The 23,706-nt window shown below is 42.8% G+C and overlaps 1 protein-coding gene across 3 annotated transcripts in view; it reads right to left on the reverse strand.

Annotated features, from left to right (window-relative positions):
* The window catches only part of NUP98 (nucleoporin 98kDa), a 40,912-nt gene extending 17,303 nt beyond the window's left edge, over positions 1-23,609 (reverse strand). For 2 of the 3 annotated variants that reach the window (XR_774939.1, XM_010576686.1), the window contains exons 1-18: positions 23,527-23,609; positions 19,845-19,948; positions 18,965-19,066; positions 18,611-18,790; positions 17,747-17,886; positions 16,514-16,621; positions 15,681-15,864; positions 13,896-14,056; positions 12,976-13,113; positions 12,405-12,543; positions 10,590-10,682; positions 10,026-10,166; positions 7,092-7,225; positions 5,245-5,432; positions 3,918-4,034; positions 2,149-2,453; positions 907-1,020; positions 50-188 (exon numbers count right to left, since the gene is read on the reverse strand). Coding sequence is in view for 2 of the 3 variants with exons in the window: in XM_010576686.1 (XP_010574988.1) it covers positions 50-188; positions 907-1,020; positions 2,149-2,453; positions 3,918-4,034; positions 5,245-5,432; positions 7,092-7,225; positions 10,026-10,166; positions 10,590-10,682; positions 12,405-12,543; positions 12,976-13,113; positions 13,896-14,056; positions 15,681-15,864; positions 16,514-16,621; positions 17,747-17,886; positions 18,611-18,790; positions 18,965-19,066; positions 19,845-19,917 (2,456 nt within the window). In the remaining variant the exon portion in view is untranslated. The remainder of the gene's footprint in view (positions 1-49; positions 189-906; positions 1,021-2,148; positions 2,454-3,917; positions 4,035-5,244; positions 5,433-7,091; positions 7,226-10,025; positions 10,167-10,589; positions 10,683-12,404; positions 12,544-12,975; positions 13,114-13,895; positions 14,057-15,680; positions 15,865-16,513; positions 16,622-17,746; positions 17,887-18,610; positions 18,791-18,964; positions 19,067-19,844; positions 19,949-23,526) is intronic. The other variant, XM_010576687.1, reaches the window with a different exon arrangement.
* Positions 23,610-23,706: the final 97 nt, after the last annotated feature.

Below are 23,706 nucleotides of genomic sequence, written 5' to 3' on the forward strand. Positions count from 1 at the left end.
AACATCCTTACTAGCCACTGTCCCCACACAGAACATACTTAAAAATTACCTATTCAAACCTTCACCAATAGGTGGTTTTCTTTCATCATCAGGGTAAACAATAACTTCTTTTCTACGGATATGTACAATGTCATCCAGATTTAAGTTAGTTAGATTTACTTCTCCTTCAAAGTAAATTGATCCATAACCTGCAAAACAAACCAAAACATCACAATTTGTCCATGAAAAATCTCATGGCAAAGAGCCTCTGTTCCTGCTATACTCCTCCTTTCCTCACCTTACCATCTAGCTCTGTCATGTCTCAAACAACTCCTCCTTCCCAGCATGACAATACCAAGGATTCATTATCAACTTTTTAATAGCCAATTCCTTTGCACAGAAAGCTTTTTGTTATCACTTGGCTATTCATATTGCCAACACAAATACTAAGCATACCCTCAGCTCTATAGCATATTGTGAAAAAGTGTTTTAAAAAATAGTATATACCATATGATTTTTTTTTTTTTTTTTTTTTTTTTTTTAAGTAAAAGCAGTGAAGAATACAATTTGGGCTGAAGGCTTAGTCAGCTCCAGTGTAGGCAGCAACTAAGATGGAAGCAACGACAATCAGGTTTGCATCAATGCTCCAGCAAGTTTGGATTTTACAACTTTTATGTTTAAGGACAGCAAGCATCTTAAAAGCTGCGGGTGCTTTTGTTCTTTTCATATTCAAGCTTCTCAAGTCATCTCATAACACGGGTTGTTAGCACTACCAATCTGAAATATTACAAGCCTTTGATACAAGTTGTTCGCAATGCAAGGGCACTATTCATAATCATACTGAGGGCATGGAACTCGGATTCAGGTTCCATAGCTTTGAAATACCTGGTTCAACTTTAAGCAACTAGAAGAGCTGTATGTGCTCACCTTTGCGGCCTATGGTGAAGTCTGTCACAATACATTCATTTCTGTCATTGGTAAATCTAGCTAGCTCCTCCATGGACGGGATGGTGTAATAGCCAGCTCTTGTTAGAACAATTCCTACAACAGAAAATTCTTTGAGAACTGGGCTGGCAGCAAATTCCCAGCTTTAGCATTTCAAGAGTTTCATTCCATTTCTTTTGCAAGCCTGGACAACTGAAGGTCCCAAACAAACCAAGAATCAGTGCAACAAAGGCAAACAGAGGAATCAAACCACCTTAATTCCACAGCCTTCATAGCAAATTTAAGACAACTGCTGTGCCAGGTTCTTCCAGCCTAGCAACCTGACATCAGAGATCAATAGCAGATGCATAGGTAAAAAGAAAAATGCAAACACATACAGCAACACTTGACAGAAACACTCCCCAAGCTTTGATAATCTGGGGGCTCAGGCACCTGCTGGCCAAGATGCAGCATCTTTTACATTTAACAGTCTCCAATGCTTTTTCATCTACTGATTTGTCTAGTGATCTTTGAAATCCATTAGGGTTTCTGTAGATGCTTCTTTTGAACATGTCACCTGCTAATTTAATCAGAAGCCACATATTACCTGAAAAGATCTTTTCCTCTTCACCTTCTCCAGATCACTCATGAGTTAAAAAGAAAAACCTAACACATGCCCTTACCTCTTCACCAGCTACAAAGTCTTAGTTAAGGGAAAGGTACTCAAGACCTCTCATAATATTTTCACACTTCTCTTTTTCAGTTTTACTAAACCCTGAGACCAGAATTGAGAGTACTGAAAACACACACACAATGGGTCTAGAGAGACACAACCATGTTCTGTGGTCCATTCCTTTCCTGGCAAACTCTACAATGCAGTTTGCACGTTGGTAACTCCCCCAAACATTAGATTTCTAACTCTAAGATACTGCTCCTGAACGATAGTCAACTCAGCCTACTACTGCAGAACAATTATAGATCGGGTCCTCCTCCTCCCTCTCACACATCTCACTACCTCAATCTAATATAAAATTGGGTGATGAAATTTAATTGCTCATTGACTCATAAAAAATTTCTGCACTAGGTAAGAGACTGAAAAGCAAGATTTGTATTCTGAAAAAAAGAGGAGGGAAAGGAAAAGGAAAAGCTGAGGGTCTAAAACACCAAAAGAGAACTTCCATGAAGCATGCATGAAGCGCTGTCAGGAACTACACATCTACTGCCCCCCTCTCCCCCCAATCTAACCTGCAGGATGCAGATGATGCACTGTTTCAGGCTCCTCTTCACGCTCATCCTGAAGGGAGTCATCATGAAATGAGGCATCTTCACTGCTGCCTTCCAGACCATTTCTTAAGGCCACCCGCATATTCAGAGCCACAATAGTATCATCCACACTGTTCTGGTGTTTGTGCACAGTGTTCTCTGGGGTCTGTGGGATGGGCTTGGCAATGGGGTTAGTGTAAAACCTAGTCACTTCATGATGATCCTCCTCCTCCTCTCGCTCACCATCTTGTCTGTGGTTTTCATCAGGAGGTACTGACAAAAAGAACCTGAAGAAATGAAGAATAAAGTTGAATTATTTAGTTCTAAGGGACTTATGTCAATGTTAAAATTCTGGTGTCCTTTCATATAAAAATGGCAGGGTAAGCAGACTGAGGGAAGCCATTATTCCCCTTCGCTCTGCACTTGTTAGACCACCTCTGACATTCTGCATCTAATCTGAGGCTCTCCCTACAAGAAAGACAATGATAAGACTAGGGGAGGGGTACCACGATGGTCAGGGGACTAAAGCACATGCCCTGTGAGGAGAGCTTGAGGGAAATGCAATTGCTCAGTCTGGAGAAAAGGCTTACAGGAGGGTGCAATAGCAACCTTCTAACACCAAAGACAAAAGTTAGACTCTTCAGATATGCATGGCAGACGGATGAGAAACAACAGTCAAATTAAAACAGGGAAATCCATGAGGACAGTCAAGGGTTGGAAAAGCGACACAGAGAGGCTGCAAAATCTCTATCCACAGAGGTTTGAGAGACCCAACTGGACAAGGTCTGCAATGACCACGTCTGAATTCAGTGTTGAGACTGCTTGTGCAACAGACCCCTCCCAAGGTCACTTCCAACTGAATGATTCAATGATTCATGAAGCAGGCTGCTGTGGGCTTTTGTGCCCAAACTACACACAGTTTTAGAACGGGATGATTAAGTCTTGCAGGCACCATGATCAAAATCAAAATTGAGAACATTGTTGTGACAGTCACTCCAAAACACCAGCTTCAGAGAGCTGCCTGTTGCACCTGCCTACTGGCAACACAGCTAACAAATGCCTCTGCCCCATTATGAACTGCTCAGGTCAGGACTTAGGTGATCAGAAACAAGGTTCCCCATTCCCATAATCAGTTCATACTTCTAGTAGCTTTAAATAAAATCAAAAAGTTGAGCTGCTCAAGAATTTTTCCAGCCTCCGATTTAAAAAAAAAAAAAAAAAAAAAAAAAAAGAGTTAATCTGAAATACAGCCACAGATTTTTTTTGAGGAAGTAGGTATTCAGGCATCTGAGGGGAAGAGAGGGCCTTAGAGACTCCTCTTTTTAATATGTAGAAAATACATTACTATTATGCGACATTTGGATCAGTGGAGCTTCCTTGCAATTCCCACATTACTGAGAACAACTAAGCAGAAGTTCTTCTAACCTCAGGGTCAGGTTTATCACCTTCCTCAAGAAATGGCCTAGTTTCTCGCTACAGGGAATGCAGAGAGACATATCCAGAAAAGAAGTCATTCCTCTTTGAACCCCTCATTTTGGATGGAATGAATCGGTATGTGACCACACAGGAAAAATATACAGCTAGTTTAAGAGGAAATGAATCTCACAACAGGTCAACCTGCTTCCAATGAACAGCTAAGACGACATCCCTGAAAATAACTACCAATTATTCTATTAATAATAATTTAGAGACAGGCATAACCAGTTTGCATTCCTCGTAAGTATAAACACCTGCATGATGAATCAACATACCGATCTCCATTCTCTGGATACTCCGATGGAGAAGCCAGGTCTTCATTTTCACGATTAACAGGCGAGAACAGATTGCTACTGTTGAGATTCTTCAAAACCAACTTTTTGATGCTCTTCCTAAACAAAGCACCAAAGAGAAATTTGGATATATCCACTGCATAAATATATATTTCATGCTTAGTTCACGTGCTCCAGGGACCAGGAACCAGCTGTATAACACCTGATCTCACGCTCAGGACATCTGAAGTCTTCTGTAAGTGCACTGCAGTAGCTGAGATACTAAAACTCTTTTTGGAATTTCATTCAAGGCTTTGGTTTATGAGTAAACATAAAAAGCACAACTCATTGAAAGCTTCAAAACCCAAGGTCAGTAAACCACAGTATTATCTGTTTTACAAAACAGTACTTTTCCAGCAGAAGCACAGAACCCCACAGAGAACGTCTGGCCCACAGATGCAGGTGATTCTTTACTACAGGGTCACTTTAGGAACAAATCAATGGCCAGACCAGGGTTCACTGCCTGCGGTCTGAAGATCACTGAACATCTATGCCAGTTACACTCAAAGCAGTCTAAGTATCCCTTTGCTCTGATCTTTTGTTCATTTGGTGGTTTTCAGTAAAACACTGAGTAATTCCATACTCTGCTCTCTCCCTGGAAAGTGAACAGATGGTTCAGGCTAAATTAAAGACAAACCAAGTTCACAAAAGTTACAAAATGTTTTTAAAAAGCCTATGCTCAGAAGTACTTCCAATGATTGATGCATCTTTCTCCAAAGGTTGTTTTTTGTTGTTTTTTAACTAAAAAACCAAAACTTTCCAAAACCCTTTTCAATTGAATGCCACTGGTGCTCTCAAAGACTGAAACCAAAAGCTTCAGTAGGGTAGATCCACAACATCATTATTAATTTCTCACAGAAACATCTGTGTATAGGACCAGTGCTAGGCTATGGAAATGTCAGAAATCTGCCTTCATATTGAGTGCATTAGCAAACCTAATGACACTTCCACTTCTGAAGCAGAAAATATTATGCTGTACAAGCTTTCCTTGTAATATTCCTAATTGACTTTATACAAGCTTTGCTCCAACCATGGGATGACCTCATTTTACAGCTTATTTGACTTTAACAGTTTAAACTGACCATTTTCATCTCCTCTACAGAAAACATTTCTATTCAAATTTTACACAAAACCTGTTATTGCCATTCATATTTGAACCAGGTCACAAAACAGTCATGGAATTCAGGATACTATACAGGAGTTTACTTAATCTGATCAGAAGATTCTTGCACCACCTACTCCCTGCAACATACACAAAAGAAAAACTAACTTTGGCATGAATGCACCATTGGATAGGGATGGCTCGTCATCATCAAGACCATCAAAGAGATGAGATTTAGCAGAGCCAGCTGACTGCAAAGCTTTTGGTCGCACTCTGGTCGCTGGACGCGGAGTCAGTTTGTAGTGGGTGGGTGTTGTTAAGGCCTTCTGAGCTGCTGGGTTAGTTGGTTTCAGCCTCTGAAACAAAAAGATGTAGAATTAGAATTTTCATACCACTTATTGTAAGGGTTTGTGGACAGTGAGAGTGCCTGCTTTGTTAAGGCTATCCAGTCAAGGACGTTTTAAATGTAAAGGAGATAATAAGTAAAGGGGGAAGCAATAAACAAAACCAGAGACACAAAGCTGGTGTACAACAGGTAACGGAAACAATGCCAAAGACCAAAAGTCTCCAGTCACTCACTGATGGGCTATTAAGAAACTACAGGCACAGCTTTGGAGAGGGCCAGCCTGGACCTCCTGTCCAGGCTGAGTGAATGTGGGGACAGCTACGGTCAGGCATGTGGGCACCCTGGGCCAGTGGCACCAGCAGCAAGAGGAAGCCCCAGGGGCTGGAGCAGAAGAAGGTCTCTGCTCCAGCCTCTGGGATGGGACCAGGTGTAGCTACTGGGGACGACTAGGGTGAGTGAAGGTCTCAGCAACATCTACTGGAACAAGACCACAGCTCTCTGGCCCATGTGCCTGGGTGACAGCTGCTGGCAGTAAGGGACAGGCAGAGCACCTGCATCATCCCCAAACCTCATGCGCGTGGGGATTTCCGTGTGTAATTCACTAGCAAGCTTCAAGTTGGACTTGCCCATAAGTAGGAGGCCCTGGGTCCTGGCAGGGACTATCGAAGAGGCAGAGGACTTGTGCTGGTATCAAGGGATCCGTGAGCACAGGGTGCCCAGGAAATGAGCATGCAAGTGCGTGCATCTTATTGCAGCAAGCAACAAGCTGGACTAGCCTGCTCTTTGGAGCAGGTAATAGGGCTCAAGTTCTGGGCAGGGCTATCAGATGGACAGAGGGACCATGCTAATGCTTGAGGGATCCATGAATGTGTGGATGAGTCTAGAGAGTGTGACCACATGTGCTTTCACTTGGGAACTTCAACTGTTATCAACCAAGGAGAAGGAAGGGGACATGGCTGTATATGCTTATGTTTTACAGGAGTCCTGGTAGTGTTACACATGGGTGCTGCTGAAGGCAGTGCCTTGTCTGTGGCTGCGCAGCCAGCTGTGTCAGTGTACTCTGTGTGTGTGCGTCTGGGATACGTACTGAGCTTCACAACTGATTGTGCCTGCAAATGGGAAAGCAAGAGCCACATCCATCAGCCTGGGAAGGAGACCCCCTGGGTCTCTGGGCATACACTGCTGGGCTCCAGCAGTTGGGCAGGAGTAATCTCTAGCCCCTGGAATCCACCCATGGGCAGCAGCCATTTAGAAACCTCCCTTAACACTTAAAAAGACTGAAAAGTATTTCTTTTGTTGTCTTTTAAAACAAACCAACAGGGTATGGTTTGTCAGAGACTGTCATAAAAGAAGTCATAAGCAAAGCTTAAGCTAAGCACTAAAAATATTCCAAGCATAGACAATTACCCATCTTTATTCTCAACTAGCAGCACTGAGCATAAGAAGAACTCCAAAGCCAAGGCTCCGATGTGCTCAAAAGCAGTAAAGAAAGCCACAGTAAAAGCAGTTTGCATCCTGGAGAGCATAAAAAGCCACTGCACCGATATGAGTATACAGATGGCAACTTATTTGCTGCTCACTGCATACTTCAAGGAAGATAGTGAGCACAAAATATAAAGTCATTTCAAATCTTACCCAGAAAGCAAGTGAAATGTTTATGTGCACTTACCTCTTCTTTCTTCTTCGGGTCTGACATGGGGTTTCTGAAGAGTGGAGAATCTCCAAAGGGTGAGTAAGTCAAGCTATTGAGATGCTGCTGAAGGACGGCTTGCTGGGCAGCTGATGCATTTGGGTCTGTCAGTGCTATAAAAAGACAAATTTTTAGCATCTAAACAGTTTTACTAATAAAGCCAAAGTAGGTAGAAAAGACATCCTTTCAATCAGAGGATCCCCTCACAGGAATTCAAATTTCTATACAAACTTCAGCATTCCTTTCCCCCGCTCTTTAGTCACCATTTCTGCAGCAGTCTGATGGCAGAAATCAGATTCTGTTCCTCCATTAGAATTTGCAACCACATTCAACAAGTTTTTATTAGTGACAAGCTGAGGGCATGGAAAGCTACATATCAGTAGAATGAGCCTGGCCTGCCAAAACCTTTAACTAATATGTTTGACTTCTGAATCATCTTTTAAGAAGAAAACAACCAACCAACCAACCCCCCCCCAAAAAAAACCCCTGTGATGCAAAGTTTTGATATTCTTGCTACAGCAATCAAACTTACAGGTCTAGAGTCCTCTCTGCAACGAAGGCCTCAGTTTTATCTCTCCACCTTCTAGCATCTAATTTTAATTCCCATTAAAATACTCTAAGTGTTCACACTATGAAGTGTTTTGCGCAACCTAAAGCAGCTTAATTCTACTTCCAAGAAAACCAGATTGAACCTATGCCTTCCCAAAGAAGAACAAAATTGCTCTGAGAAACAAAGGCTTACTGTCAGACAAAGTCTACAAGGAAGTCAAGAGTAGAGTTTGAGACAACTGGTTCTTCCCAGATCAAAAGCTGGTTTAACTGAGCAGACCTTAACCAGCAAGACCCCTCCTTATGCTGCCCCACTGCAGGCATTGCCTAAAAAGCCAATACTTGAATCATCTGTAGAGTTACATCAAGAGAGGGCCAAGCATAACAAATATAGAAGTATGATGGAAGCAAGACAAATGACTGCAACACACTGATGAGAGTATTTCATCATGATAAGAACGTAGCTCCCCTCAACCACATTTTGCCTGTCGTAACTAGTATATGAAGTTACTTTGAGGGGTGTTCACAGGATCACAGACCAGCAAGGCTGGAGGTACATCTGAAGGTCATCTTTTTCATCAAATCATCATAGAATCACAAAATAGTTTGGGTTGGAAGGGACCTTGAAGATCATCTCATTCCAACCCCCCTGCCATGAGCAGGGACACCTTCCACTAGACCAGATTGCTCAAAGTCCCATCCAACCTGGCCTTGAACACTTCCAGGGATGGGGCATCCACAGCCTCTCTGTGCAACCTGTGCCAGTGCCTCACCACCCTCACAGTGAAGAACCCCCTTACATCTGATCTAAATCTGTCCTCTTTCAGTTTAAAGCCATTACCCCATGTCCTATCACTACACCCTTGTAAAAAGTCCCCTCTCCAGCTTTCTAGGTACTCTAGGTACTAGGTACTACTAAGGCCGCTATAAGGTGTCCCTGGAACCTTCTCTTCTCCAGGCTGAACAACCCCAGCTCCCTCAGCCTTTCCTCATAGCAGAGAAGCTCCAGCCTCTTTGTGGCCCTTGTGTCTCATGCTGGGCAGCCCAGCACTGGACACAGCACTCCAGGGGAGCCTCAGCAGTGCTGAGCACAGGGGAAGGATCACCTCCCTCCTCCTAATGCAACACAGGACACCATTGGCCACCTTTGCCACGAGGGCACATTGCTGGCTCGTGGTGAACTTGGTGTTCACCAGGACCACCCCCAGCCTTCTCTGCAAAGCTTCTTCCCAGCCAGGTGGCCCCCAGCCTGTACTGGTGCCTGGGGTTGTTCCTCTCTAGGGCCAGGCCTGTGCAATTCTCTTTGTTGAACTTCATGAGATTCCTGCCAGCCTCTTCCTCCAGCTCGCCAAGATCCATCAGGATGGCTGCATGACCCTCAGGCAAATCAGCCACCCCTACTCTTCCTTTTGTCACCTGTACACTTAACAGAAGTGCTCCTTGTTGCCTTTGACATCCCTGGGCAGATTCAGTTCCAGTTGGGCTTTGGCATTCCTAAACCCATCCCCACACACTTGGACAATGTCTCTGTATTCTTCCCAGATTACCTGCCCCTGCTTCCACCTCCTGTATGCTTCCTTTTTGTGTTTGAGCTTTACTGGGAGCTCCTCATTCATCCACACAGGCCTTCTGTCATTTTGCCTGACTTCCTGCTCACTGGGATGGAAATTTCCTGAGCTTAGAGGAGGTGATCCCCAAATATCAACCAGCGTTCTTGGGCCCATCTTCCCACATAGTGTCATGTGCCATGTGTGTGGTGTTGTTCCCCCGCCCCAAGTTTAAAATAATTTTCCTGAAATGGCAGCCTCAGGGGGCTAGAGCATCAGTTATGTATGCCATTCATCTAAAGTGCTCAGATCTGCCAAACAGGGTGAACGCTGCTGGAAGTGGTAGACATTTTAACTTACAAAATGGTAGCACAAGTGTCCGAATCTAAAGACCATTTATTTCACCAGTGGCACAGCATACCTGCTAAGTAAGTCCCTCTAGCTCTCCTACCTGGAATTACTGAAGAAGCTAATGCTACATTTCCCCCCCTTTTTTTTTGTAAGCACCTACTGTTGCTGTGCCAAATTCAACAATGGGAAATACGTTAGTAATCTCAAAGACAAAGTTCTAAAACAGCTGCAATTATTAGCAATGTTAAGCAACTTTGAATTACTTAAAAAAATATATATAAATAATTAGCACAAAACAATGTTAGTAACGTGGTCTCCACTGCTACCAAGAACAGAAATCGCCTCAGATGGATGCTAAAACATTTTTCCCCCCTCCAAAGCATTTGGGTGGGATGTGCTCCTATGTTTAGGCATATCTGAAACAAGGGAGGAAGCAGCAATTAAACTCGGGTTAATGTACACTTACCGACAGCAGGCTGAGGGGCTCCAAAGCCCAGAGTAGCTGTTGATGTATTGAATCCTGGTGCTCCAAATGCTCCTGTTCCTAGCGTTCCACCAAGTTTAGGCTGGGTGTTTCCAAATAAAGAAGTCTGTCCTGCCCCAAGAGCTGTAGCAGGAGAGATGACTGTCATTTACTACAAGACTGTGACAAACTAATAAGCCAATTTATCCCACAACAAAGAATCAATTATTTATTAAACTGCAAGAAACATTCAACATGTCCACGAATGCTACAGACACTCAAGACTCATGCAATCAGACCAGAGGCTTCAAACACAGAGGACACCACCAGTTTTCTGAGCCATTAGCCACCACTGTAAGCAATGCTGCCTACAATTTCTAAAAGGTTGCTTAGCACGGTGTTAGCAAGCTCTACTTGGTTCTGATATGATACAGATTCATGGCTTCAAGCTAAAACATCTACAGCCTTTACTGCATTGGAGTTAGCAAGTAATACCAATGCTATAGTATCACTGAAGTTTGAGGACTATGCTTAGGCTGACATGAAATAAGCTAGTAAACTGTTTACCTGTTCCAAACCCTGTTCCAAGTCCAGTTCCCAGAGTCCCAGTTGCAGGCTTATTTCCAAACAAACTATTTCCAGCAGTGTTGGCACCAAAACCTTCAAGAATAGAAGCAGTAGCTCGTTAATCTAACACTATTAGAGATTAAATTAAAACCATCGATTTAAATAAATAAGCATCACCGGCTCAAAGACAGCCCTGCCACAGTTAAGGTCAAATTTCACACGCTGTTTCCAACAATGCAAGTTAAATTGACAAGCAGCAAGAAGGGACTTCAATGGTAAAAAAAAATGTATTTGAGTTATGAACATAATACTGAAAACATCAGTAGAGAAAAATACTGGTTTGCCTTCTTAAGCTTTTCAATTTGTTACAAACTTTCAAAGTTTTACTGAAAGCCAGAATGGACATCATGATGTTGTATCTGGTAACACAATAAAATGTATTAAGTTTCTTCAACTGCTTGGAAGGAAAAAAATCCCGTTTTATACTATTTATACCACACACGTACTTCTCTGATTCTTACTGACAAAACAGGTCACAACTCAGATTCATACAAGCACACAGTTCAAAGACACATCTCTAATTCTAACTGAGTACAATCCAAATCTAACATTAGACAGATTAGTTCTTAAACTGAAGACTGTGAAATCATCCTATGGTTGGTTAGTATGCAAAGAAAGAATTAAACTAGAAAACTGCAGTCATGGACCAACATCAGAAACACCTTAGAACCAAACTCCATTTTTCCTATAAACTGTACCACTGCGAGCAATGCAGGCAAATTAAAAACATACTACAATCAGTATTGTTCACTACCAAACACTGTCAACACACTAAGGTGGCTATGAAGCTCTTAGAGAACCGCAGAACAAGGGACTTGGAAGCAACTTTCACAAATACCATGGTAACAGTTTGCCCAAGGCTGGTCACCACAATGAAACTGTGCTTGCTAAGGTGCTGCCCTGGCAGTCTGAGAGCTTGACAATTTCTTCCCTCTGTCTATTCTGGCAGGCTGCTACGGCAGGCTAATTGTATTTTAGACTTTATTGCTGATATTAAAATATTAAAATAAAAAAGGACAGATGTGAGGATCTAAAACCATTCCTGCTCACTTTCAGGAATACAGTTTTCTTGCTCTCAGATTAAGAAGGAAAAAAAAAAAAACCAAAACAGACTTCAAGAGAAGTCCTGTGAAGGAAGACTATCATTTACTTAGACTACCGCTACACATTTCTCCTGCTCAATCACACACTCATTCAACACCAGTTCTCTAACATTAGTGTCAGAGGCCAACATTAACACAAGATGCAGTTCTTCAGGACTTTGATTCTTCACGTCATGAAAGACAACAGCTACCAGTTAAACTGGAACCGACTGTTTCATTTTACCCTCACTCCAGTGCAAGATCTCCTTATCCCTGCCATCAAGCCACAAGTATCACTGGTTTTACCCTATTTCCTTCAGCACTCCTTTGCAACCATAGTGTATTTACAGCCTCTTAACAAACCTCTGTGTTGTATGAATTCTTTGATTTGTTCAAGAGTTTTCAGTTACAGGTTACACCTTCTCTTAAGCACTCACTGGAAGAATGGTACTTTTACTTAAATATCTACCTTCTTGAGTCAGGGAGTACCACCAAGAGGAAAGATATAAAACAGCATCAAAGACGTTTCCCTGCAGCAACATGCATCAGAAGCATGGCTTACCTGAGAATTTTAACATTCATTATCATTTAGCATATGATATTCAGCAGCCAGGTGTGTGGTATACGCAGTATAGTTTTAAGTGATTGAAATCCCACTTTTTTTTATATGTACCAAAATTGGAAGTGTTTGTATTGGTTCCTAAAGTCAGGGTTGGTTTGTTACCAAAGAGCCCGCCGCCTGTGGTTGTACCAAACGAGGGAGCACTGGTCGTGGTGGTTCCAAATCCAGCAGGCTTGTTACCAAACAGGGTCTGAAAGGAAGAAAACATGAATTTGGAAACCTGACAGACTGATATTAAAAGAATTGCATTAAGTGTTTCACTGTAGGCAAGAAAGCAGAACTAACACCAAGCACAACTGAGACCACACAACCCAGACTCCCAATAGTGGTGTGTTATCGCAATCTATAGGCAGTGTCTGTGCATATACCAGTTCAGAGTCTCTTGCTGTCTTCTATCAGTCAAGACATTATTTGTTAAAAAAATTGTTTCTGCAACACTAGTTCTATTACACATGCTTATACCGTATCCTTCAGTTTACACAAAACCACATGATTTTTGCATCTCAGGCATCTTAACTCTTAAGACAATGCAAGTTTCATGAGGTCGAAACCCAGGAACAGGACTCTAAGCCATCTGTTTTTATTTTCCTTTATTTTTTTTATTGTTAAGGTACAGACATACCGAACCGCCAACACCAAATCCTGTGTTAGCTTGTCCAAAAAGACCAGTTCCGGTTCCAAATCCAGTACCAGCATTTGTATTGGCAGCTGTTCCAAAAAGGCCTCCAGGTTGTGAGGGCTGGGTTACCCCAAAGAGACCCTATAAACAGGAACTAGGTTAAGATACTGCTGCAACGCTTTTCAAGTCTAGCACTGATGATAACAGAGCTAACACACAAAGTCAGTTAATAAAATGATGCTACAATACTACCATTTTTGCTGGGGGAAGAAGGTGGGTGAAAAGCATTTCAGAAGCTTTAGTCATTCTCAAAAAAATTAGTTACAAAAAGGAAATAAAAAAAAAAAATCAAAGAATTTATGCTCCAAGCTGAAAAGGATATTGGAATTTCTTCATCATTGAGTGAGGGAGATGGATAAGAAATATTTCACAGGGTGTTCTGGGAGAAGTCACAACATATTCAGAAAGAATATAGTATATTTGGAGCCAAATTCCCTAGCTATGCAACAAGTTACAGCTATGTAGCATACTTCTATCAAAAGAACTCATGACTGCTGGTCATTAGTTGCCAGAAAGTACAGAATTGTTAATGAATTCCCACAAAATGTTAATAATGGAATTATATTATCCACGTGAACATGATCAGAAATACTTGAACTGATAGAGAGAGCAGACTGCTTCAAGAAGGGAATGGGAAAAGTTATTTGTTACAAGCTGTATTGCTGTCCAATTATCACGAATGAAAAATTCTGACTGGCAAGAAGCTGCTAGCTCAGAGAGCAGCGTTCGAAGCTTTGCATCCTAGTTTTATGAAGCTGTACAATTTGAGGAAGATCTAAATCACTGTACCGCAGCCTCTTGCATCTAGCTGGAGTAGTTATACCACAACTTACACCTTTAAGGGTTCAAACAATTTGTCTTACCATTGTGTTCGTGTTCGGCTGTCCTAGAGTGGTATTGCCAAAAGAAAACCCAGTGTTCTGCGTTGTTGTGGCTTGACCAAATGGTTTGTTAAACAGACTTGTAGTTTGAGATTGCTGACCAAAAAGACCCCCTGTCGTTCCTGTTCCAAAACCAGTTGTACCTACGACATATAAACACATTGGTTAAAAACTCCTCAAGGATTTATCCAAACCCACTACATTTCCACACCTGGCACATTCAAACAGGAGAAAAGATGCTTCAACTCAATGGAAAAGCAAAACACCCCGTGTCATCAACACAGCGCAGCACCTGCGTTCAGATGGAAGTAGTTTGTATTAGGTAATTCATCAGGTTCTCCTTGTCCTAAAGTCAGTGTGAGCATAACACCGAGGAATTACCAGCCTGTTTACCTCGCAGATAGATCTGACCAAAAAGATACCAGCTTTTATATGATCAGTTTGTTCTTCACCGTACAAAGAAAATGGTACCATGAGCACCTGAAAAGGGCTCACTGGGCAAGAGGCAGGCAGCCAATGCCCTGCACAGCAGTTCTGTTTTATAACCCACACAATTACTACTACAGAAACTTCTACCTGAACTTCAAATATCATCTCCCTTTTTCTCCTCAAAGGAAAAGGGCTGTTTACATGTGGTGAAAATGGTATATGCACAGACAAGAGCTCTTGCTCCTTCTCACAATTGCCATTGCTATCTCTGCAGAACTAGGTGCTTTCTTTGGAGTTGGCTCCACAAGAAATACACGAAGCCCAGCAAAGCTGTCAGGTTGGGCAGTCCCTGTATTTTAATGAACCATACCTTTGCAGGGTGGACAGGAATATGGCCACCTGTATGTTGATCTTTCTCAAGGATAGCAGCTCAGATCAACCCCCACAGGCCTTAAACAAGCCCAGAGATTAAGGCCAGCAGTACCCGTCACTAAGGACAGGCACAATTCTAACCCAAGACACTACAGCCTTTCTTACAGCAGATAATCGCTTCCGTTACTACAGACCGTAGGATTTTGATCTTCTGTTTATAGTCTTAATGCCACATATACAAATATCTACTTACTTTTAAGTTTGCAGCAGAAACTAGTAAAAATAGAATTTGTGTTTGAACTTTTCAGCACTATTTGCTTTATGCTAAATTCAAAAAGGTCCACTAACCAGTTAGCCCAACTGACCTGCAACTACCAGACATACAAACACTTATGTAAATTAGTTACTTCATACCTGGCTTTTACTTTTTGACCAAGGATGCCAAAATGGATAGCGTGAAACCAGGATGGCAGGACATGCAACAGGTCCACATCCTAACCCTGATCTACTGTGAAGAAAAGCTCCTGGCAAATTCTAGTGAGGCTACTATAAATTAACTTGACCATTTCCAGGGAATTTATGTTTGCTCATTAGCAGAAGTAAAATCTGGACTTCACCATCAACCAGCTGATGCCATTACCCTACTGATCATTAGCAGTTTCCTGGTGGTTTTACTTCAAATTGTTTTACTCGCTCATGTGAACTAGCTGACTAGCCAGATGCTCCAATGAACTGCCTTCCAGCAAAACTTGGGAGATGCAGAGGAAGTTTGCAATCCCTGAAGAGTAAGTAAATAGAGATTTCTATGGCAAAGAACCTGATTATTGAATGTTGATAATACAACGAGTAAAAGTCTGAGCTTGCACCAATGTTTCCTCATCTTCTTTTCATTACAGAATTTTAAATAGCTTAACAGAATACTTGCGTATCCAGTCACAGCAATGACAGGGGACAGGCAGTACTCACTGGTTCCAAAAGCAGTTTTATTCTGTCCATATGAAAAGCCTGTGTTAGTAGTAGAAGAGCCAAAAAGTCCTGTAGCTGTACTTGATGTAGCAGTAGAAGACCCGAACAAGCCTGCAGCTGCTCCTGCTCCTACAGGATTTGACGGCCCCTTCCTATTTGCCTGGTAGTCTTCTAAACGAAGTTCCTAGTAAATGAAAACCCAGTTCTCTTTACACATTCTTTTTACATAGGGTGAGGTTAGAACAGTGTCATTAGCATGTTTACACAGCATTCAAGCCTACACCAAGATGAGGGTATCAAGAAAAGCTGTAACACCTACATTTTTAAAAAGAAGGATGCCATAAACAAGACCTAAACTTAGATTCATGTTTGGGCTTCAATTTTACTTCCCAGAGCTTTTTCAGATGTTTTGAGTAGAAGACCTGTTTTGAAGTATCAAATAAGTCAACTTAAACAGAAAGGCTTCAGGTTAAATCCCTGGGAACACTAGTTTGTATTAAAGAACTCTGAGTTCTGTCTGAGATTCTGCCATTATCTCAGCAGTGCAGGATTGCTCCCAACAGGATCTCTCACCCTCCTGGTATATGGTGAGATGGAATTTCAGCTCTTCAAAAACTGCAGCATTGAGCACTTAAAAACAAATGCATCGCCATATTAATTGCATTAAGTGTTTTACTTGATGATAGCTCTCTTCTGTGAGTGATGCAGATATTGAGGGTTGTACTCATATCAATGAGCATAGAAGATACTTACTACAGTCAAAAAAAGGTGTATTAAACCAACACTAACAACAGCCAAACAAGATAAGCATGTTTGAATGCTCACTGACTAACCTCAAGAGATTTGCTTTCATATTCTTTCATAGCAGTAATACATTGGTGCTTGGTATTGATGTTAGTGCTAACTCCAGATTTCACCATAGTATCTGTACCGGTTGGTGGCTGCAAGAGAAGAGGTTAAGACATCAAATTTAAAATCCAGATAGACTTTTGTTAACACAGTTAGCACTCTCTCGGCAGATGCCGTTAAAACCTAACTTTAGCACAGGACCTGAAGCAGTGTTATTACTGTTACCTGTACAGCTGTGGCCTCACCCAGTGATGAGGCATGTTTAGTGGCAATCAGTAGTGGAAATTACCCTAGTAACACTCAAAAAACCTGCAGTGCAATTCCTTTTTTGGTTTCACTTTAGAAGTAGTTTACCTAAATTTGTGATACAAATCCTCTAGCTATGCATGGATTTCATTATCCCACTTTTTTTTTTTTAACTGCACTATGAAAATACACATCAACGGCACTCAGACTGCCCAAGTTATCATCACAGTTCTGTCTATGTCCCAAAATAACAAAGTCTCAGTCTGTTAAATCAGCTCAATCTAGAAACGAAGAGAGCTGAGATTTGCCTGAACAATTATTTGGGAAAAAGAATACCTCCTTCCAGCAGATATCAGTTACCCCATTTCCATGATGGCTTCTTTTCTGAACCACCCGCTATTTTCAACTGCCACAGAACTTTCAAGATGTTATTCAACCCTTTCTTAAAGGGAACTCACCCAGAAAACACAAGGGATCAGTCTTCACATTTCATTTTACATTTCCAAAGCCATGCTGACTTGTAAGAGAATTGAATTTATTTTGACCCATTCCAAGACATCTTTAACCCGTATTGCTGTTAGCATTTAGCATTGATCACCCAGCATTCTGTGGCACTTCCTACCTTCCTGAGAAGGCTCAATTTTAAGAGCTGCTTTACCTCTTCAGCTTTCACACAGCTGTAAACCTAGCAAGTCTAGATAGGGCATTACTCCACCGTGTTTGAGAAGTCTGTCAAATTCAGAATTAAAAAAATGCTAGTTCTTTGGATTTAATTATACATCCTACTTCCACTGCAACAGTTCCATGAAAGGGGGTGTTTTCAAATAATTTCCAAACACTACATACTTCCATATGAACTACTCATTTTTTTTTTCAGCTCAGTGACCAAGACAGTACTTTACCAAGTAACTACAAAATGTAATGCTTCCTACAGTAAACAGGCTTGATTAAGAAGGAAAAACAGAACTTACATTAAACTTAATAGTCGTGCCAGTTGGAGCAGCGGTAAAACTAGTTGGGCCAAAAAGAGAGCCAGATGTACTCCCAAAAGGATTGGAAGTAGTGTTAGTGGTTCCAAAGAGACCTCCACTGCTGGTACTAGTTCCAAAGTCTTAAAATAAATAAATAAAAAAAAAGATCAGTACTAAAACAAACCTGAATTTTAAAACTTAAACCAAATATTTTATTCAAATTACAAAATAGTTTAGAAATAGAAGAAACTGCTAGGAATTTTTTTTTTTACAGCAGAGCTGGACAACCAATAGTCTGATAATGCAATGTTCTGCTGTAGAAGACTGCCCCTAACTCACCACCCCAGGAAACACTAAAATAACCACAGCAGCCAGTTTCATTCTAGTCCTGACAATGCTAAGAAAATAACATGTATAAAGGGAATCAATGAGGTTTCTTGTCTCTTCTCATAAGGGTCTGCAAGCAGTTGCTTCTGCTTTGGGGAATTACAATAGAGTTTAAGAGGCATTTCAAGCATTCTAGTGCCAGAAGCAAAACCAACTATAACTGCTCTACAACAGCAGAATAAAAAGCTAAAATCAAGCAGCAACAAAAGATATTCAAGAATAGAAAATGCCAGCCAACCACCTTTTTCAACTTATTTCAAAACTCATGGCTAGAATCACAGCTACAGATTTTGTAGCCTATCAGGCTCACTCTTGGCTACTGTGGACCACAATAATGTCACTATATCCTTCAGGAGAAAAAACCACGAAAACCCTACATTAACACTTGTACCAGATCCACACGTACATCCAGCGTTCTGTGCCCTTCAATTAAAGAAAATAAGCAATGCTCAAGGGAGATGCAGCAGTTTTACTCACTTCCAAACCCAGCTGGCTTATTCTGTGCAAAGGCATTATTTTGGGATGAGAAGAGGCCTCCGCCAGTGCTGGTAGTTCCAAACAGGCTATTTGACGTCCCAGTTGATGTTCCAAACCCAAAGCCAGTGCTTGTGGAGGAGGTGGCTGGCTGATTAAATGTAGTCGAACCAAATAATCCTCCTGAAGACAGAAACAGACTATTAATCTTTTGCAATCATCAAGTGCTTGGGTTTTTCAGGGTGTTTTTTTGTTGTTGCTTTTCTTGATGGTTGCTTGGGTTTGTTCCCCCCACACACTTCAATAAAATCCTTCTTTCAGGGATTGCATTCCACTACAACCGTAACACAACAATACCTGGTTTTGTCTGAGTACTCCCGAAGAGGCCTCCAGTATTATTGTTCGACCCAAAGGCTGATGTTCCAAACGCTCCTCCACTTGTAGTACCAAAGCCAGCATCTGAAAAACAACATTATAGTTCAGATGAAACCAAATTCTTAACGTGTGTACTAGAAACTAAATGCTGTCACTGCCTTTTTAACTTTCCAAAAGTAGTTTGTGCACAACTACCTATACATCAGTGTGTGGGACATGTGAAGTGGTACAATTAATAATTCTACAGAGCTCTTGAAGCAAAAGGCTATAATATTTGAGTCGGCCACTTCTACAGAATGGAGAGACCCTCCTCTGCAAGACCTCTAACACTTCTATGGTGCCTGGAAGTTGCTCTTCTCGTACCTTGGTTTAGGAGCAATATAAACATAATTATTATGTTTCCTTCCAAACAAACAGGGCATACACACCAGTTTATGGTCTGCTTTAATGGCTAAAAGCTCACTCATGGTATTTACAATGTATATGTCCAGAAGACACTCCTCAGATTACATGCTTTTTCTTTCCAAGTCTTCCCAACATATTCCAGGTCTGATTGAAAGAATCTTCCCACCCACCCCATCAAGATGGCCTTCATCTAAGCATTTGAGTTTCCACTCCTTTTATAAAAGGAATTTTCAACGCCTATACATGGAATCCCAGTATCTACCCAAATTAAAAGCTTGGTTAGTGGAGAAGCCTCGGGCTCCTGAACCTGATTCACTACAAAGCAAGCGAGCTGGACAGCCCAGCAGCACTCCAATTCCATCACACAAAAAATCACCACCCCTGCCTGACCCTCTAGCTGCACCCCTAGGAAAAAATACATTAAGTACTGAAAAGTTAGTTTGGACACATTACTTACTTTGCCCAAAAGTTGAAGTTGTCCCAAAACCAGTGCTGCCTCCAAAAGGAGTTCCAAAGGATTTGTTAAACATTTTCAGGATGTATCAGGTTTTCCCCCTAAATCTGGAAAGAATTCAGCTTTTATTTAAAGCTTATCTTGAAAACTCATTTTTCATCTACCTCATTGTTGATGTAAGCAATCTAATTTGAGTACTTAAGCCATAAAATGCATGACAGCATGTTAAGTCACACTAAGCAATTTAGAACACTGTCAGAACCTGGAAAGGGACAAGAACACTAATACTTCAGTGACATCACAAGTAAGCCGTCTTCCACCCTTAATTATGGCTAGATTTTCTGTACATCTTTCAGACTGGAAAAAAAAAAATCTAATAAATTAAACTATTCCCCCCGACCTACGTGTTGTCAACAAAATCCTCTAGAACATCTAACCCTCACAGTACTTCCCACATCTGTTTCTACTACGTTTGAGCCACATCAGGCAACATAAAATCCTTTTTGCTCAGCCATCTCAACACCTGAAAGACCACCCCACGGGAATGCTTCTCTAAGAACACACACAGGGATTTGCACCATGCTACAGCTGTTTCTGTGACACTCCCAGGATTTTCCATGATTGATTTTCTGTTAAACCCTATTTGCCAACTACTTCAAACAAGACAAGTGGAAGTGCACTGCACAAGAATTACAGGAACACACCTCCCATCTTCTTCCCATTTATTGCTCACAGGGCTGCACTGGGATTTTCTCAACTTTCTAAAAGATGTTGTTTTAAAATACATGTTCAGGGGAGTTTTACCCCATTTATGCAGGGGCTGATTTCACCTTTACAACACCCATCATTTTATTTACAGATACATCTAGTAACACTGCCTCACTCCAATCTCTTCTCTCAGTACAAACACAATGTTACAGCTTTTCTCAACAAAACCAACCAAGTTAAAACAAAATCATGACAGATCCTTAGCCATACTCCGGTCAGAGAAATCTGTAGTCTTTTTCTGTATTGGGGCTAACACCTGTTAGCTCCACATTGAAAATGCCAGTATTATCCAGAAAAAATCCATTGTTGGCAGCATTAGCTAATCCACAGCAGTGGAGAAGTAGTAAGTTTAGAAAACTGTAAGACACGGCCCATACCAAGAATATTTACAAAGCAGTACTTACTATCACATTAGAATAGCACTGTTTTATGCAACGACATGCTTTTAGCCTTTCGGCATTTTTTAAACTCCATTTAGGTTTTCCAGGAGGCTCGACATTCAGGATAGCAATAAACTCCTATCAAGTATTGTCCATCTGGTCGCCAACAATTTAAGTTAAACTCAAAATCCACACCTTTACCTCTGCCTGGGTTCGACAGCTTCTCTATAGCTCCCTAATTCCAACTCCTTTTACATCCTCCTAACCAAAAGGAAGCACACATGTACTCTGCATACTGCCGAGCACGGCCACTCCAGAGTGAAGTCACTAAATCTATCTGCCCATCCATGAAACCATTTGTTTTCCCAAAAACCCATACCACCTTCTGGGAACAGCCAAACCCAGGTTTTGAGCAACCACAGCTACCCACTGTACCTCTGCAGCCATCCCAGCACTACTGGAGACTAAAACAGTCAAGAGCAAATCAGCATCCAACACTTACATTAGAGAGTAACGAAAAAGATGTTTTGTGTAATCTTCAACTATTCAGAACAGCAGTACATCACAATTTTGCGGTGTTAAGAGTCTTCCCACTCACGCATGCAAGTCCTTACCGACTTCCTTACGCACATTAAGAGTGCTTTAAATAAAATGATTCTGGTATAAGAAAGAAAAAGCCGATTTCACAAACTATCAGAGCACCCTAAGCCTAGAGCTGACTCCTGGAAGAGAGTGCTGCCTGCCACACAACAGGATCCTGCTGTGAGATGTAGCGTTACCCTGCATCCCACATTGCAACCCCTCCAACCCCTCTCTCCCCAGGGGCCTGCTCCCCAATGCCCATGCCATGTACCCTCCCCAGCTGCACCTCCAACTCTTTCTCAAGCACCTCGCCGTTGCAGTGCCAAGGCTGCTTTTTGTTTTCCAGCAGAACCCAGCTTTGGATAGCAGGACAAAACGCAGAGCAATCTCCTGTTCGCTTCCTCAAAATCCAACCTTTGTGCTCCAGCACGACTGTATGTGGCTTCCAAGAACATCCACCCCCCACCTCCCAACACCCCAAACTTCACGATTTGGTCTGCCTTACACTACACCACCCACTAGGATGCCTTAAAAAAATCCTACCTATTCTTTTTCACACTTGTGAGAGAAATTGTATCCTGACACCCAGTGCAAGTGCACTCCTTGAACTCTGCACACCCACCTCAGCTACATTCTTCTCTATTTCTATAGGCTGTTTTCAGTCATCTCACTTTGCCCCTAAGCAAGTCTCACTGAAGGCCAGGTACAAAGTGCACACAGTTTTCAGTGGTTGTTCAATCTTGTTTGCAATTCATAAAACCCCTCTTCTTTGACTGTCCCCCTTATTTATGGCACTGCTGTTTCAAAATCAGTACACTGAGGATTGTTAAAAGCCAAATTCCATTTCAGAAGAAATCTGAAGCATCATTTTCTAAAATGCAAACAAGTTATTGAAAGATTTCACCCTCCCACAGGGTTTGGAACTTCGTTTTCCTTTCACAGCCACCCTTCCTTACCTACCGACCCTCAGCAGCTCAACTTCAGCCAAAACAGAACTCAGGCTTTATGTGGTCACTGATGCCATGGACACATCAGGGTCCCTTTAACCCAGGACAGTAGTTGGGGGGCAACCAGACGTGGACAACAGGCTCATGTTGTGTTAATCAAACGTGCTCTGAACTGTCCCATGAAAACACACTCGAAGCCCCTGACTGCATGAACACCAGCAGCCGCCCAGAAGTGAAGATGAGCTGGAGCAGGATTAAAGTCGGGTTTTTTTTACACAGCGGTTCTCTCCCACTTGCTGGACACCATCCCCAGCTGAACAGGAGCTATCCCCTCACTCCTGAGGAAAAGGGCTCTAACTACAGTTTTACAGTAATGTTACATAAACCCCCAACCGCATCCAAAGACGCTCGATTAGTTCATTAACCCAACTTTAAATAACTCTCCCGGTACCAAGCTAGTGCTTACATCCCCAGACGCCCACCGCAGCTAAGACCCTGGAGACAGGCCCGCCGTTACCCCCCGATTCCATCGTACACACCACGCCGCTTCACCTGTGCTTCCCCTTCACCGTATCCCCAGCGTTACCGGCTCCCATACCGCCATCAACCCAGCCCACACCGGGCTCCCCGGCCCTCACCGTAATCACCCCAGCACCCCTGCCAGACCCCGTAACGGGAAACCGAAACAGCCGAAAGCACCCCAAACACGGGGGGGGGAGGGGGGGAGCAGCTCCCCACGCACCGGCGGGGACCCCCGCAAGAGGAGCAGGCGGAGCGAGGCCCAGCCGCCCCCCGCTAAACCACCCACCCCCTCCGGGCCTCTCCGAGCGGGCCGTCCCCTTCCCCTCTCCTCCCGTCCAGCCAAACACACGGGGCCCAGGGCCCCAGGTCGGCCCGGTTCCCGGAACGGCGCTACGGAACAAAGGCCGCGAGGCGCCCCGGCGGTCGTTGCACCGCCCCGGCGGGCAGGAAAGGTGAGCCCTCCTTCCCCCCACCCTCGGTGCTCACCGCCGGCGCCCAGGGGAGGGGAAGGCAGGGAGCCCGGGCCGGGCCTCCCCCCCCCGCGCCGCTCCCGTCGCGGTGCCGCCCCCGCCGCCGCCTCACGGGGGGAGGGAAGCTGCGTCACAGCCCGCTCCGCGCGCCTCCCAGCAGCCCCCGCGCTACAGCCGCCGCCCGCCCCATTGGCTA

Source organism: Haliaeetus leucocephalus, unplaced genomic scaffold (assembly GCF_000737465.1).
Source record: "Haliaeetus leucocephalus isolate CR32 unplaced genomic scaffold, Haliaeetus_leucocephalus-4.0 Scaffold536, whole genome shotgun sequence".
In the NCBI taxonomy this organism is placed as follows: Eukaryota; Metazoa; Chordata; class Aves; order Accipitriformes; family Accipitridae; genus Haliaeetus; species Haliaeetus leucocephalus.